Source organism: Diabrotica undecimpunctata, chromosome 8 (genome assembly GCF_040954645.1).
Source record: "Diabrotica undecimpunctata isolate CICGRU chromosome 8, icDiaUnde3, whole genome shotgun sequence".
In the NCBI taxonomy this organism is placed as follows: domain Eukaryota; kingdom Metazoa; phylum Arthropoda; class Insecta; order Coleoptera; family Chrysomelidae; genus Diabrotica; species Diabrotica undecimpunctata.
This window is the reverse complement of record NC_092810.1, coordinates 35,088,878-35,105,776: the sequence shown is the minus strand read 5'-3', so window position 1 is coordinate 35,105,776 and position 16,899 is coordinate 35,088,878. Positions and strand designations below refer to the sequence as shown.

Here is a 16,899-nt window from a genome sequence, read left to right as displayed (position 1 = left end):
ACTTAAATGGTTCTTCCACTTTTAACTTACTATGGTGGTTCAGCAGTATCAATTTGTTCTTTAAATGATGATTTTCGAACTTAATTATGTGTCCAAACAATATTAGCGTTTAAATAAACATGAACTGTTTGCGATTTGCTTATGAGCCAACTACTAGCTTACCCACCCATACTTTTTGTATTCGAAAACTTTTTGTATCCTTACTAAAATGAACACTTTTGACCAATATTAATTTTTCATTGTCCATTAGATCGTAACCATAGAAAAGCATGCGCATGCCTAACTCTACATTTACATGACCCTATACACCATCGTTTTTAATCGGATATGTTCGGTAAATTTTTCTTATTAACTTTTATGTTTTGTATAGAACAATTGGACCGGATCGAGGATGGAATGGACCAGATCAACACCGATATGCGGGAGGCTGAAAAGAATTTGACTGGAATGGAAAAATGCTGTGGCCTTTGTGTGTTACCATGTCAAAAGTAAGTAGTAAAAGCAAATAAAAAATTTGTTAAAATCCTTTATAAAAGGTATATAAATTAAAAAACCCAATTGGGCTATGTCATGAAGACAAAACGTTTTCGGAAACCATGTTTCATCATCAGTGTCTAGGTATAACATGGCATCTAATGCATGGCATTATCTAATCCACTGGTAACTTTAACATCCTAATATATAAGACTAAATAATGTAAACCAAATTGTAAACTATAACTTTTAACGGGTTTTTACCCAAATATTTAGTGGCTCAAAACATGTACACCTAGACACTGATGATGGAACATGGTTTCCGAAAACTTTTTGTCTTTATGACATAGCCCAATTGGGTTTTTTAATTTATATACCTTTTATAAAGGATTTTAACAAATTTTTTGTGATACATGGTATACAGCCAGCTACAGGAACTTAGTTTCCTTGTGGATTTTAAAATCAAATAGTTTTAAGAAATTGGAACTTAATTAATCCTAATCTGTTTATACTTTATCCTAATAAAACCATGTTTAATGCTTAAACACGGTAAAAATATTTCGAACCTAAAACACTTTGTGAAGCATTTGGAATACTTTTTTAGAGATTATATTCACTCCATGATCTCAAACCTTTTTATCAGCTTGCTCCCCAAGGTTTTCTGAAGTGACAAATGTTCTCCCCTTCGATTCTTCGTCACGGGCTTAGTAGGCCTACCCTAAGTGATGAGTTTAGTCTTTTGACTCAGCAATTAAGTGTGCATAATTTTTTTGGCCCCAACTACAATTTAGTCCTTAAAGGAGTCACTCCCGGTTTCAAAATGTCCGAGAAATTCTCGAGAAACGAGTTATATATTCAGTTCTTGTCTTGCGACTTCCTTTCTCTATCAACCAAGTATTTAATGCGATTCAATCTCATTTCGCTAGTTTAAATTCTATAGTTAATTTTTTAAGTCATTATACATCTTTCAAATGCGTATAACAGAGGTGTGCTGTAAAACGCGCGAAAAACTTTTTAAAGGTTGTCAAGAATTACACCACGATTTCAAACCTTCTTTTTAACTTACTCCTAAAGGTTTTCTGAAGTGACAAGTGTTCTCCCATTGGCTTCTTCATCATGGGTGTCAATAGGCCTTCCCTTAAGTCATTAGTTCAGTCTTTTGACTCAGCAATTAAGTGTGCACATATTTTTTGGCCCCAACTACAATTTAGTCAATAATGGATTCACTTCCTATATAAAAATGTTCGAGAAATTCTCGAGAATCCTGTTTTCGATGACCCTGTTTAAGTAATATAAATACCTCAAAAACCAAATATGATAGTAATATAAAAAAACCCAAAACTTGTATCTAAAATCCAACTGAATATTTTATTAATATCAGAAAATTCGTTAAACTCTTTAACTAATATAAAACTACCTAAAAATAAAGTCTTTAAGTCCTCAAACATTTCTATTCAGATTTTCCCTTGCGTGCATAAAATCAATACCCTTGCTAGTATTCAGTTCAAGTTCAAACGTACACTGACGTCTGCCTTCGGATTTCCTAAATCAACTTAAAAGGTTCTTTTATATCCCTATTGCGAGTCTTTGCCTTTTCGCTCTTAAGAGGGACGTTTAATAAAAAGTGTTTACTGAATCTGTTGAAAAGGAAATGGTCGTGATGAAAAGAGCAGAATCGTTAATGAGGCTAGTGGATGATCTGGATGACCTACGGTGTTCGGTTTTAGTAAATACAATCGTTGATGACAAAATTGCATATAACTGTCGATCTTTTTTCACAATTGTTTTGTCGTCTAGTGTAACTTTGAAAATTTTTGCAATATTCTCTGTAATATTGTTTAAAATGTAGCATTTTATTGTGCATAATTACTACAAATCTTCTTCTCTTCAGAATATGCAAATGGATTCAATAGTTGCCAGTTTTCACGTAATTGTATTTATAATTAAAAGATCAGAAGAAGCCTCATAGGGTGATTAAAAATATCGCTAGAATGATCCAGAACTACAGAATATGCTGGTATCTGATACGCAAATTCATAGTATCATTGCCATTCAAGGAACCGATAAGTTCACTCGGTGATTCATTTCGTCAAGCAAAAAATAGATTTTTAAATCTCGAGCGTAAGTTGAATAAAGATGCCAGTCTTAAAACTCTTTATAGCGAATTCATCCAGGAATATAAAGAGTTAGGACATATGAAAGGTTTATGCAGAATTACGGAAGCGGCAACAGACTTTAGGGTAAATACTACATTTTATTTTATGCCACATCATCCAGTATTAAAGGAAAATTCTTTGACGACACGTTTGCGCGTTGTGTTCGATTGTAGTGCGCCAACTACAAACGGCATTTCATTAAATAGTATTCAAATGGCCGGACCAACCTTACAAAATGATTTACTCTCCATTTTATTGCGTTTTAGAACACACTTATATGTAGTTAGTGCGGATATAGAAAAAATGTACCGTCAGGTATTGGTTGCAGATGATCAAAAATCCTTACAATGTATCTTATGGCGAAATAATCCGGAAGAACCGATTGAAATATTTCAGTTACAAACAGTTACATACGGTATGAAATGCTCTTCTTACTTAGCGATTAAATGTCTAATGACATTGGCAGAGGAGCAAGAAGCTAAAAATCCTAACATTGCTAGCATTATTAAATCCGATTTTTATGTGGACGACCTTTTGACAGGTTTTGATTCAAAACAGAAAGCGCGCGAAGCATGTAAACAACTTTTTGAGGTCCTCAAAGGCGGAGGATTTACATTGCGTAAATTCTATTCAAATGATCCTGAAATATTAAGAGATATACCGGATAATTCAACTACGGGTTCCGTTATTCAATTCGGTGAAAACGAGAAGGCGAAAACTTTGGGATTATTGTACTCACCACAATCAGATACTCTGTTTTATAGCATAAGTTCATCTCTAGGCCATATAATCACAAAGCGAACTTTATTATCGGACATAGCTCAAATTTTTGATCCCTTGGGTCTATTAAGTGCGTGTACCATCATAGCGAAAATTATGTTACAACAACTATGGCTCGAGCGTCTTTCATGGGATGATCCCATACCGGAGCATTTAGCAAATAATTATTTACAGTTTAGGAATAAATTAGGAAGCTTAAACAATTTAAAAATACCTCGGCATGTTATATGTTCTAGTAAGGTCAAACTAGAACTTCATGGATTTTGCGACTCCTCAGAAAAGGCATACGGTGCTTGCATATTCATTAAATCTACCGATTCGTTAGGCAGGTCGTATTCATTCTTATTATGTGCAAAAAGCAAGGTTGCGCCCTTAAAGCCAGTTACCTTGCCGCGTTTAGAGCTCTGTGGAGCAGTAATTTTATCGCGTTTGACCAATAAGGTCAAAAATTCATTAAATGTGCAATTTGATACGTGTTACCTCTGGACAGATTCATCGATAGTACTTAGTTGGTTGAAAACAGCAGCCAATGCATTGAAGACGTTTGTTAGTAACCGCGTAGCAGAGATCCAGGAAACCACTTCGTTTGCGCAGTGGCGTCATGTGCCAGGCAAGGATAATCCTGCAGATCTAGTGTCCAGAGGCGTGGAACCAGATAAAATAATGGAGTGCAACTTATGGTGGCATGGACCGGAGTGGATCATGCAAGATTCAGATAAATGGCCAAATTTACAAGTTGTCCCCACTGAAACAAGCGAAACCAGGAAAAACATAAAGGTTTTTACGAATAAACTTGATGAAACACAGAATACGGAAGTATTTTCATTTGAGCGCTTCTCTAATATTTTACGTTTAAAAAGAACCGCTGCATATGTGTTCAGATTCATCCGCATGTGTAAAAATAAGGAAAGAACTTCTGAACCCCTTTCTTTGGATGAAATACATTCTGCATTTAATCGTATTCTAAAACTGTGTCAATCACAGTCATTTTCTAATGAAATAAAGCATTTGAACCAAAAGGGATCTTTAGATAAAAACAGCAAACTTATAAATTTATCTCCATTTCTTGATGATCAGGGCATCATGAGAGTAGGCGGGCGTTTAAAGCATTCCGAGTTTACGTATGACAAAAAACATCCCATCATTTTAGCGGCAGATCATATAGTTACGTCGTTAATATTTAATCATTTTCACAAGGATCTTATGCATGCTGGTCCTCAGCTTTTACTTGCAACTATAAGAGAAACTTTCTGGCCGTTATCAGGAAGAAATTTAGCGCGACGTACCGTACACAAATGTGTAAAATGTTTTAGATTAAAATCTAAATCCATTCAGCCAATAATGGGTGACCTACCTGCCCAGCGTCTCGCAGGTGGCCCACCGTTTATTGTAACAGGTGTAGATTATGCGGGCCCTTTCTTAATTCGCGATAGAAAGGGTCGAGGTTGTAAACTAATAAAGAGTTACATGTGTCTTTTTATTTGTTTTTGTACGAAGGCCATACATTTAGAATTAGTTACAGAACTGTCTAAGGAATCATTTCTGTTGGCCTTTAAAAGATTTATTGCGCGAAGAGGCAAGCCTCAAAAGATGGTCTCCGACAATGGAACCAATTTTATAGCAGCTAGTTCGGAGTTAAAATTGTTAAGCAAATTTTTAGAGCAGCACACTCCCGCGATAAGGGAATCCTTGCTAAAGAATAATATTTCGTGGTCCTTCATACCTCCCTATTCTCCACATTTTGGCGGACTGTGGGAAAGCGGAGTAAGAACAGTTAAGCATCATTTGCATAGGGTTTTGGGAAACGCGCACTTAACGTTCGAGGAATTTTATTCGTTGCTTGTGCAGATTGAAGCTATAATAAATTCCCGACCGATTCATCCTTTATCCTGTGATCCAAATGATCTCTCCCCATTAACCCCTGCACATTTTCTCATCGGAAGACCACTTATTACCAATCCAGATCCAGATTTGCGTCATGTTCCAGTTAATCGGCTCTCAAAATTCCAGCATATTCAGCAGCTTTCTCAGCATATATGGGAACGATGGAACAAAGAATACATCTCCGAACTACAAAAACGCACGAAATGGACTACTACTAACTGTGAAGTTGCGGAAAACACGTTAGTGCTCATAAAAGAGGACAATTTACCTCCATTAAGGTGGAAGTTAGGTCGCGTGATCGAACTTTTACGCGGCAGTGATGGTGTAGCCAGAGTTTTTAGGATAAAGACAGACAATGGTATCATAACTCGTTCTTTTTCCAAGGTGTGTCCGCTACCCGTTTCGGACTAAGTGTAGTTTAAACATTTGAACATTTAGCATTAGCAGACGATTTTGTTGGCAGTGTTTGCCAAGGCGGGGGCCATGTTCACGCCTCTATCTAATTCAAGTTTATTTTAATGCGTTTTTACAATCCGGCAACATAGTGGCGTAGGGAGATATATTGTGCCATATGTGAAGATAAGGCGAGTCCCTTAAGGCACCCCAAAGAAGACAGCACTCAAGTACGAGACGGGATCGGTGATACAGCATTCAGAGCGAGCGGACATAATACTTATTAGCGTTCATATTATATGTATTGTGTAATTCAAAATAAAGTCAGTTTTGTTTTCGCACGGAGTTTGATTATTCACCAGCGGCACAAGCGAAGTGCATATCAAGCAAACCCATGTTTAAAAACGTTTTAAAATCATCAAAACTAGGAATTTCATTATGTGTTTTGCTATTCTCCCATGCGCGTAAAGTCGATGTATCGAACTTACAAGAAATAATATGAATAAGGAGTATGTCCCACGAATCAGTAGGTAGCCCTAGCTGCGTTAACGCGTATAAATGCTTCGAAAAAATGTCAACTAATTGCCGCAATCTATTAGATGACTCTTTATATATTGGCTCTATATTAAATAAGGCATTAATATGATTGGAAATTAATAATCTCTTATTATCGTACCTTTCCCTAATTAATTTCCACGCAACTGCATAATTTTCGGCGGTAAACTCTAATGTTCGTATTACCTGCGCCGCACCGCCCTGTAATGAACTTCGTAAATAATGAAAACGCCTTATATTGTCTAAGTACTCATTTCTGTTAACTAAAGATTCAAAAAGATCAAGCAAATCCATGGTCTATTCGAGCCGAATCATCAAATTTTTGTGTTAAAACAGTGTAAATTCACCGAATTCCGAACTCATATTTGTGTCATCAAATTAGCGGGCGAAATAGTGCATTCATAGTGGCCCGAGCGCGTTATAGACTGTCGAACGTTGTTCTTAAGACAGTTACATAATTGGACAACTGTGGGTTTAAAATCTGTGAAGACCTATTATACGAGTTGAGACGAACATCCTTGGCGCCAGGAGGCTAGAGCTGTTAGAATAAACATACAATATTTTGGTGAGCATATCCACTTCACATTCCCTTTTATTTATCAGTCTTTGTACCTTTATTCTGCACATGTGATAATTCTGAGAACGTTAGGGTCGAATATCAAGCGATTTATAATCTGTTTCTGTTTACTGTTTAATTCATTATAAAATTATGGAGAATTTAAAGCGAAAAAGGGGCGGTTTTAAATGCAAACACAATATTTTCGAAATTTATATTAGCGTTAAATGATAAAATAACTAAGGGTGACCATGGGTTTGCTTGATATGCACTTCGCTTGTGCCGCTGGTGAATAATCAAACTCCGTGCGAAAACAAAACTGACTTTATTTTGGATTACACAATACATATAATATGAACGCTAATAAGTATTATGTCCGCTCGCTCTGAATGCTGTATCACCGATCCCGTCTCGTACTTGAGTGCTGTCTTCTTTGGGGTGCCTTAAGGGACTCGCCTTATCTTCACATATGGCACAATATATCTCCCTACGCCACTATGTTGCCGGATTGTAAAAATGCATAAAATAAACTTGAATTAGATAGAGGCGTGAACACTGATCGGCCTATGATGGTGCAGTACGGCAAGAGATAAGGGCTTGCGGCTCGTTGGTACTCCTCCATAGATCCGTACCGGAAGGGCGTGTGTCGCCTAAATACCGGGTATATATATATATATATATATATATATATATATATATATATATATATATATATATATATATGATCCACAACTCAATATTTCTGGTCATGGAAATTATATTGCCATGCCTTCAGTGTAACTATCCTCGTTTCGGCAATATGCTGGTGCGAGATAACACGTGCGAGATATGCTGGTACTTAATGGTCTTGAAGCAGTCGTATATTTACGTGATGACTAAGAGAGAGAGAGCAAAAAACGACAGAGGCTTGTCTAGTTTGGGAGTTCACTGGTACACTGTCATTTTTATGTGTCCAATGTTGCATGTACCCTCTCCGGCACAGGCTAGAACCAACAAGTGACCAATATGGTGTAAAATGCCACTTAATCATCGAAATCATATTCGATCGTGTTATTTTTATTATTTGGAAATCATATTTGATCATAAAACAATTAAATCTCGTATGTTATAGGGGCTCATCGTTCAAAGAAGACGAAGGAACGTGGAAGGGCAACGACGACGGCAAAGTCGTTAACAACCAGCCACAACGAATGATGGACGATCGTAACGGAATGGGCCCTCAAGGCGGATACATCGGCAGGATCACGAACGACGCGCGAGAGGACGAAATGGAAGAAAACGTCGGCCAAGTTAACACCATGATCGGTAATCTGCGTAACATGGCTATCGACATGGGTTCGGAGTTGGAAAATCAAAATAGGCAAATCGATCGTATCAATCTCAAGGTAATTTTGTTGGTTTGCTCTTTTATTTTAGATTTTAAATTGACTGTGGATGGTGGTAAGTTATTCGGTGTCCATTTGCTTCTATTACAGAGTAATTACTTTTATTTGGAGTGTTTGAATCCGCTTTGAAATTAAAGTATTAAATGAAGAAATTAATCCAAAAGTATTTGGGCTTGAGATAGGCATCGAAAGAGTTCCGTGGCCGGTCAGTGATTGTATATCGTCAAACGTGGGAACTCGATCGCGCCAGTTCCTAGGCACATGACATATCTTCTTTAAACGTTCTACTCTTCATGATGGTTTTACTAGGGATATGTAATGTGGTAGTCATCCGATGGCTTTCCGCATCCTTATATCTTTGGAGCCGATTTCGTAACACCAGGACAAAAAAGTACCCTACCACTTACAAACTCATCGTAGACAGAATACTCAAAATACATGCAAAGAAACGAAGCTGTTCTTAAAATTACAGACGTGGCTAGTAAGTTGATTGATAGCGTCAAATCGAGAAAAATAGCATATAACGGACACCTGCTACAGAAAAGCCACTTTAATATTATTTATAAGATTCTCCAACTTATTATGATCGGTCAAAAAATCTAAAGACGAAGGAGAATTGGTAGAAAGCAAGCCTTTTGGTTAATAAATATGAGAAATATAAATAAGTCAATTTTTTAATAATAATATACATAATTTAATAAAAACTATTTCTTCATTTAATGCATTTTCAAGGAAACATTCCACATATCACAAAGCACCGTTTGAAATAGCTTATTTTGAAATAAATTTAACTGAACACTTATTTTATCTAACATACTAACATATAACAATATATTTTTAACAATGATAAGACATCTGCTGCTAATTCTAGTCTTTTGTGAGTAAACATGCAATATAATACCAAAAATACTAATTGATAGCAATGTTAACGAAGCAGACGTAAAAATGCCGTAGACATTTGTTAAAAGTATATATTGTTATATGTTTTAACTGATTCAATCTATCAATATGACAAGAAATTTAAAGAAAATGTTCATTTATTGCCATCTGTTTTATTTCGACATAATTTAATTTTTATTTTGAAACGAAAACTTTAAATTGTTTATTTGAAATAATATATAGAATTTAACTCAATAGGCCTTAGACACAAACCCACTACAGTGGTTCACAAGTTTTCTGTTACCCCAAGTTACATTCCAATTGAGACAGTAATCTGTCAAATTGAAGAAGCTATTTCCAGCTTACCTTCCGAAGATACTGAAATAACTAGACATGGCTAGAGTTCTTAGAAACTCAAAGCGTCCTACTCCGAACATTAGCTAATCCGAGAAAAATGCCCTAAAAGAAGCCCTTCTTCTTCATGTGCTATCTCCTCTAAGAAGGTTGGCAATCATCATGGCAATTCGCACTTTCGATACCGCTGCTCTAAAGAGGTCAGCAGAAGTGAAGTTAAACCAAGCTCTCAAATTGTTTAACCAGGAGATCGTCTTCTTCCGCGACTCCTTCTGCCGTGTATTCTTCCTTGCATTATTAATTGCAACAAGATATAACGTTCGCCCCTCATGACATGTCCCAGATATTGCAGTTTTCTGATTTTAATTGTATAATAATATAAAATACTCGAAAATATTTTGTATGCTGTATTAAGGAGGGTTATTCCCCTATAGTTTCTACCATCCAATTGATCATCCTTTTTGTGTAGCGGGCAAACGATCTCACCGACCATCCTCATACAGGTCACAAAATTGATTTTGAAAACTCCAGAATCATACCTCCTATCCGTTTCTATAAACCAAGAATTATCCGAGAAGCCATAGAAATTGAAAAGAGGCCAAATTGTCTCAATAAAAGGTGAGATCATCCGGTTATCTTCGACATGGAGATCTCTCATAAAGAAAATATGGTACGCTCCACCCTCCAGTCAAACTCATGCCATTAGAAATGTTCGCGCCAATCCCCACGCCAACATGCACGCTAACCCCCACGCCAACCTCCACGCAAATCACGTCACCATCGAAGGTAATAATGAACCGCCTGTTGTTCCCAGTAGCAATAATATATTGATTAGTGATCAGTGTAGTAGTGTCTGGAAATAGTAGTAATCTTAGCTTTAGGTAAGCTATACAATAAGCAAATTTACTGCAGAATGTCCGGTGTAGAACAGTCGACTTCCAGATAAGAAGAAAACAACTCCCACAATGTTTTCGTTGCCCTTCTCTTTTACTCACTTCGGTAACTTACACTGAACGATTCTTTCTGATCGGGGGAATCTTTTCGGCTTTCAACACGTTCTACCTAACCTACTCTTCTCGGTTTAAGGCCACAACTAGACTTCTTTATCTTTATCTATATGATCTGTACTATTGATCAAAGATACCTCCTCCTCTGTCGTTTCTCCTTCGTAAGAATGTATTGACATTGTATCATTTGATTGAGTATTGCTGTCCATTGCTTCTGCAATGAGGGTTGTCTTTTTAGGTTTGCCATAAAGACAAAAAATATATAGGCTTAAAGTACCTACTTTATTGCTTTTCAAAATAGGTCCCACCAAGGTCGATACACTTTTGCATACGTTCAAACCAATTGGTAAAACAGTTAGTCTAGTATTCAGGTGACACCTGCAAATTCGCTGTTTTAAAGGGATCGATAGCTTCGTCTGGCGACTGGAATCGCTGCCCACGCATTGAATTCTTGATTTTTGGGAACGTGCAGAAGTCGCTGTGACTTAGGTCGGGGCTATACGGTGGATGGTTTAACAATTTGATGTTTTGAAGCTCTAAAAACTCTATTGTCTTTTGGGCAGTGTGAGCTCTGCCCACTGAGTCGTGATGTCGGTTCACCGTTGTGTGTTGCTTTGTCGGAGTTTCGTGATAACTTCTGGTAAACAAACGGTTGTATATCCTATCCTAACCTAACCTACTCTTCTCGGTTTAAGGCCACAACTAGACTTCTTTATCTTTATCTATATGATCTGTACTATTGATCAAAGATACCTCCTCCTCTGTCGTTTCTCCTTCGTAAGAATGTATTGACATTGTATCATTTGATTGAGTATTGCTGTCCATTGCTTTTGCAATGAGGGTTGTCTTTTTAGGTTTGCCATAAAGACAAAAAATATATAGGCTTAAAGTACCTACTTTATTGCTTTTCAAAATAGGTCCCACCAAGGTCGATACACTTTTGCATACGTTCAAACCAATTGGTAAAACAGTTAGTCTAGTATTCAGGTGACACCTGCAAATTCGCTGTTTTAAAGGGATCGATAGCTTCGTCTGGCGACTGGAATCGCTGCCCACGCATTGAATTCTTGATTTTTGGGAACGTGCAGAAGTCGCTGTGACTTAGGTCGGGGCTATACGGTGGATGGTTTAACAATTTGATGTTTTGAAGCTCTAAAAACTCTATTGTCTTTTGGGCAGTGTGAGCTCTGCCCACTGAGTCGTGATGTCGGTTCACCGTTGTGTGTTGCTTTGTCGGAGTTTCGTGATAACTTCTGGTAAACAAACGGTTGTATATCCTATCAGAAGTAACCGTTTTTCGATCTTCTATGGCATTAGTTGCCACATGACCAGATTTTGACTTAAAAGTTGCGACCATTATCTATGACACATTTCAAGAACGGCTCACTTTTGTTGGTTTGTCCTCATCGTGAAACACCCACACAGCGAATGGGCGTTTATTTTCCGGTTGGTAGGAGTAAACCCAAGATTCATCGCCATTAACAATACTATAATCGTTTTTTGAGCTTCCTTTGTTGAACCCTTCCAATGTTTTTCGACACCAATTGATGCGAACCGCTTTTTGCTGTTCTGTGAGCAAATGAGGGATCCAAAGGGAAACCAACTTCGTAACACTCAGTTTTTCATGTAGAATCTTTTTGATCGAGGTCTTTGAAATGTCCAAAGATGCCTCTACCTACCGGTATGTTACACGCCGGTCATCCTTAATTAGCTGACGAACCGCATCAATGTTTTGCTGTGTGACTGCTGTTTTGGGTGCACCTGGCCTGGCCAATACCAGCGGGAAATAGTTGACTGGTGTGATGCTTCATTACCAAACACAGAAACCATTTCAACGAAACATTGCGGATGGTTAATCCTCTCCGAAAATTGTAAAAATTATTGCTCGAAAATATTCTCGCCTAAGCTCCATTTTTCGACCGACCTGCTAATTTCAAAAATTCACTGTATCTGCACGACTTGTTATATTGCAATGAAACTCTCGATTTATGTCAACAAAAGATTGAGGTTACATTTGTAGGTTTATTGGTGGCGCCCTCTAAGCGGCTATATACAAAACTAAAAGACAAACCTCGTATCTTCCTTGTACATCTGACTTCTGAGAATGAGTAACCAGTCATGGTTTTTATTTGTTGTAATCATCACGATCTTTGCTCAGCTACATTGCATTTAACTATCATTCTTTCCATACCGTTTCTTATAATAATCTCTCCAAAGTAAGTGTGTTAGTATACTTTGATAGTTATAACGAATCTTTTGCCGTGAGATTTTCTCACATTTTCTCCAGTTTCTCTTTGATTGAATCTTTCTAGACCGTCCTACAGCTCTTCCTTCTTATCTGGTATTTTCCAAAACACATTGTTTATATGTCGGCTGTCCCTACTCCGTATCACATGTCCTGCCCGTCTTAGTTTATTGACCTTTATATATCTGATAGAAGAGAGTATCTAATTCATGTTGGATATGTGCCTCAATTCGTTTCAAAGATTCTGCGTTATCGCACCACTGTTTTATTAATTTTTTTGTCAGTGTCCATGTTTTGTTTTTATGCATAACTGTTTTTACAGAGTATGCATATGTCTGTAGATATTCATCGAAATAAAAAACCAATATTGAGTAAATAATATTAAAAACGAGCTACAAAAGATGGTAATGTAACAGAAAAATGTATTAGAAAAGAATAGTATGTGAAAATTAATATATTCGTACGATATTTTGTTCTGGATATTTGAAGTAACATAAAAGAAGATTGGTATTTCTTTGTAACACATTCTTTTTGTTTCTTGTCGAATATGTTGAAATTCAAGGCAATATTTTTTCTTATAAAATTCCAATTAATGATATCAGAAGCCACGTAGTGTCTTTTATGTTCTCTGAAATCATTAATAACACGTGAAATAGTTGCACACGAACAAAAATTGTCTATTACATGATTTATTTTAATAGGATTTTAAACGATTTTTGAAATAAATAATAAATAAAGTGCAATAGTTAAATATACAGGGTGCGGCAGATAAACGGCCAATTAGAAATATCTCGAGAACTAAAGGTAACTGAATCATGAAAATTGGAATCAAGGGGTTTTGAAGAGTGATCTATTTAATGAAAATATTTTCATCTATTTGCTACATCCGGTTATACCGAAAGTTGCTTGGAACTTCGTTTTTTTAATGGGAAACCCTGTATATTTTTTAATTTTAGAAATATTCACGTTATTCTGAACATTTTTTGTTAATACTTCCGTATACCTATTGTAAACCGTTTTTGAGTTATAATGGTTTTTATATGAAAATTACACTTTTCTACCATGTATATAAAGTTCAATATCCTCAAACGTAATTTGAAAAAAAATTCCTTATGAACTTATTAACTATAGACTGTTTCAAGTTAAGAATTCACAACTGAACAGATAGGCCAGTGCATTTCTTACGGGCGTATGTTGCCAATAGTTCACGGGACTATGCAGGGCCGGCCGAAATAACCCATTCTTTATTTATATTCAAATTTTTATTTATATTTTCCAATGTTAATCAAATTTATTTTAAAAAGATAGGTACGTATCTATTTAATAAGCTTAACGACTACAATTACTTATAAATATGGTTACATTTTCAGGGAAGTGATTTTAAAGATTATTAGAAAAATGTCTTTATTAGTGGTTAAAATATTAGGTTTTACGCAATTGGTTAATTATTATGGCACAGGTAATTCTGACAGCTTAGGTGTCAACTCTCAAAATTATTTATAAAATATTACTTTCACAATAGTTAATAAATAGAAAGCAATAATAATTAAGATATTGTGCTTAAACTTCCATTATCGGGCAAGCCGGGCTAACAGGCCCTAACAGTAAACAATATTGATTACTTTATAATTGACTATTAATAGTTTTCTAATTCTCTTTATGTACTTAGTCATTCCAAACAATAGTGTCATTTGGAAAGCACATTTGGAAAGCAGACAGATTTATGAGTTATAGATAAATGAGCGGTATGTTTTTCAAAATAGTGTAATTAGGTGAAGTGGAGATTATATGTTTGTCTGTATACATAAGCCCAAACTGCCCGATTACGTTTTTAAATTCTTCTGCCCGGACAAGGGTTAAGGCATAACCATCGCGCACTCAAATCTCAAGTGTAAAAAATTATATTGTTAAAATGGATCCAGTTTTGCCGTTTAAAAGTGGTCAAATTTTACATCTGAGTGCTAAAAAAGTGATCTTAAACGTAGTGAGATACCACATTAATTTGCTTCGAGATGAAAGTCAACGTATTGTATTCGACAAAGTATCCGCGATGACAGGAGTGTCAGTTCGTACGATTCAAAAAATCGTACAGGAAGACAAAGAAGGTGAGCTTTCTGAGGTAAAAACAAACAGAAAAAGAACCCGTTGCCGAAACAACTCCAGAGACTATACTTACGATGAAGGTGTTCGTATCGGCGTTCGTCGAACAGTGCATAGTTTTTTTTTTGAAAACATTCCTCCTACTTTGAATCGTCTTCTGCCAAAAGTGAACCAAGACGAAAACTTGCCAAATTTTACCCGCAGTACAATGTACAGGTTGTTAAAAGACATGAACTTTGTTTATGCAAAACGTGATAAAAGTGCCGTGCTAATAGAACGTCCTGATATAATTGCATGGAGGCATGGATATTTAAGGGCCATTAAACAATATCGGGCTGAGGGCTATGACATTGTGTATTTGGATGAGTCATGGGTCAATGTGGGGCACTCGGTTTCCAGAGAATGGAAAGACAAAACCGTCACCTCGGCAAGAGATGCGTTCATAAAAGGGCTAAGTACTGGACTAAAGCATCCCACTCAGCGTGGACCACGTTTCATCCTTGTCCATGCCGGAAGTGAAAATGGTTTTGTAAACGGTGCTGAAATGTTTTTCCTTGCAAAAAAAAACAGCGCTGATTATCACGACGAAATGGACGGTCCGTGTTTTGAGAACTGGTTTGAAAACAAACTGTTGCCCAACTTAGTTCGAAAAACGGTTATTGTTATGGACAATGCTCCATATCATAGTGTAAAAACCGAGTTGTTGCCTAACCAATCGTGGAATAAGAATAACATTATGGACTGGTTAAGACAAAAAGACATATTTTTTGAAGAAAATTATCTGAAGTGCGAGCTTTTGGAGGTAGTCGCGCAATTTAAACAAAATTTTGATAATTACAAAATTGAAGAACTTTGTAAACAACAAAATAATGTCAAAGTGCTTCGTTTGCCTCCATACCATTGCGAATTAAATCCAATTGAAATGGTATGGAGCCAAGTAAAAAGGCATGTGGCCGTAAATAACAGCACCTTCAAAGCGAAGGATATGGAGGACCTCATAAAAAAAGCGTTTTCAAATGTTACGTCTGATAACTGGAAAAACTATATTCAACATGTAATGACTCTGGAGAAAAAATTTTGGGAAGTGGACGGTCTAATGGAAGACGTAACTCCCATAGTTATAGATTTATATGATAGTAGTGACAATTCCGATTTGGATATGGACGAAGAATGTACATAGTTTTTGATAATTGTAATATTGTAAATATATAAATGTCAAACTAAAAAACCAAATAATTTGTTACATTTCTATGGTTCTGTTGTATTTTTTTTAAAATATACAGAAGTTTTTATTGTTTTTTTATGTTTTTTACTGACACTAATAATATCTACCACAATACTCACTCAATTTGTTCATTAAACAATTAAGAATATTTTTAAGAGTCTGATGATGACCTAAGCCGAAATTTAATAAATAACTGTTGTGAGAAAAAGACATGTCTTTAATTTTTATTTTTCAAAAAAACAAAAAAAATTTAAAGTTACCTAAGTGAAAAAACGTCTAATGTGCAATATAACATGCAGTTCGGCCCTGCTTTTTCGCTGCAACTCCACTACTCTCGCCTATCTCAGTCTATCGGTAGTTCTGGCATCACCGCTTCCCATAAGGCTCCTTTATGAATTCTTAACTTGACACAGACAGTAGATACAGCATTATCACAGTATAAAGTTGCCCTTTTCATTATACAGGGTGTTGTCAAAATTATCATGAAACAGGCATCTAAATTTTTGCCTAATTCCTTTTTTTCAAATGCGACACCCTGTATGTGATTCATTATTTTGGAAAAATATGTTTTTCACTATCGATCTGTATTAGTATTCCATATACCTATCCCTTGCAGTTTTCAAATACATAAATCAACTTTATACATTTTTGTCTTTAAACATTTTTGTCGCAAAAAATTTATTTATCAAGTAGCCTATGGAATATTCTGACAAAAATATCAGTTATTGTTAATGTTTAATAGTAACCTTGTTGTTTTCCATTGGATGTCAGTTATAATATTAATTTTTAGTATCCAGAACTGGCCGTGTTTTTGCTGAGAGATATCCTGAGAAGCCTCAACCAAATCATAAAAAAACGTTTGTTGAACAATTGTTTCCAGTTTGGTCAGTTTATAAAGTCGGTAATA

The 16,899-nt window shown here is 36.0% G+C and overlaps 1 protein-coding gene across 3 annotated transcripts in view; it reads left to right on the top strand.

The window, feature by feature from the left end:
• Snap25 (Synaptosomal-associated protein 25kDa) overlaps positions 1–16,899 on the top strand; it is a 137,090-nt gene that overhangs the window by 109,250 nt on the left and 10,941 nt on the right. For all 3 annotated transcript variants that reach the window (XM_072540071.1, XM_072540070.1, XM_072540069.1), the window contains exons 5-6: positions 371–488; positions 7,909–8,182. In XM_072540071.1, the coding sequence (XP_072396172.1) occupies positions 371–488; positions 7,909–8,182 (392 nt within the window). The remainder of the gene's footprint in view (positions 1–370; positions 489–7,908; positions 8,183–16,899) is intronic.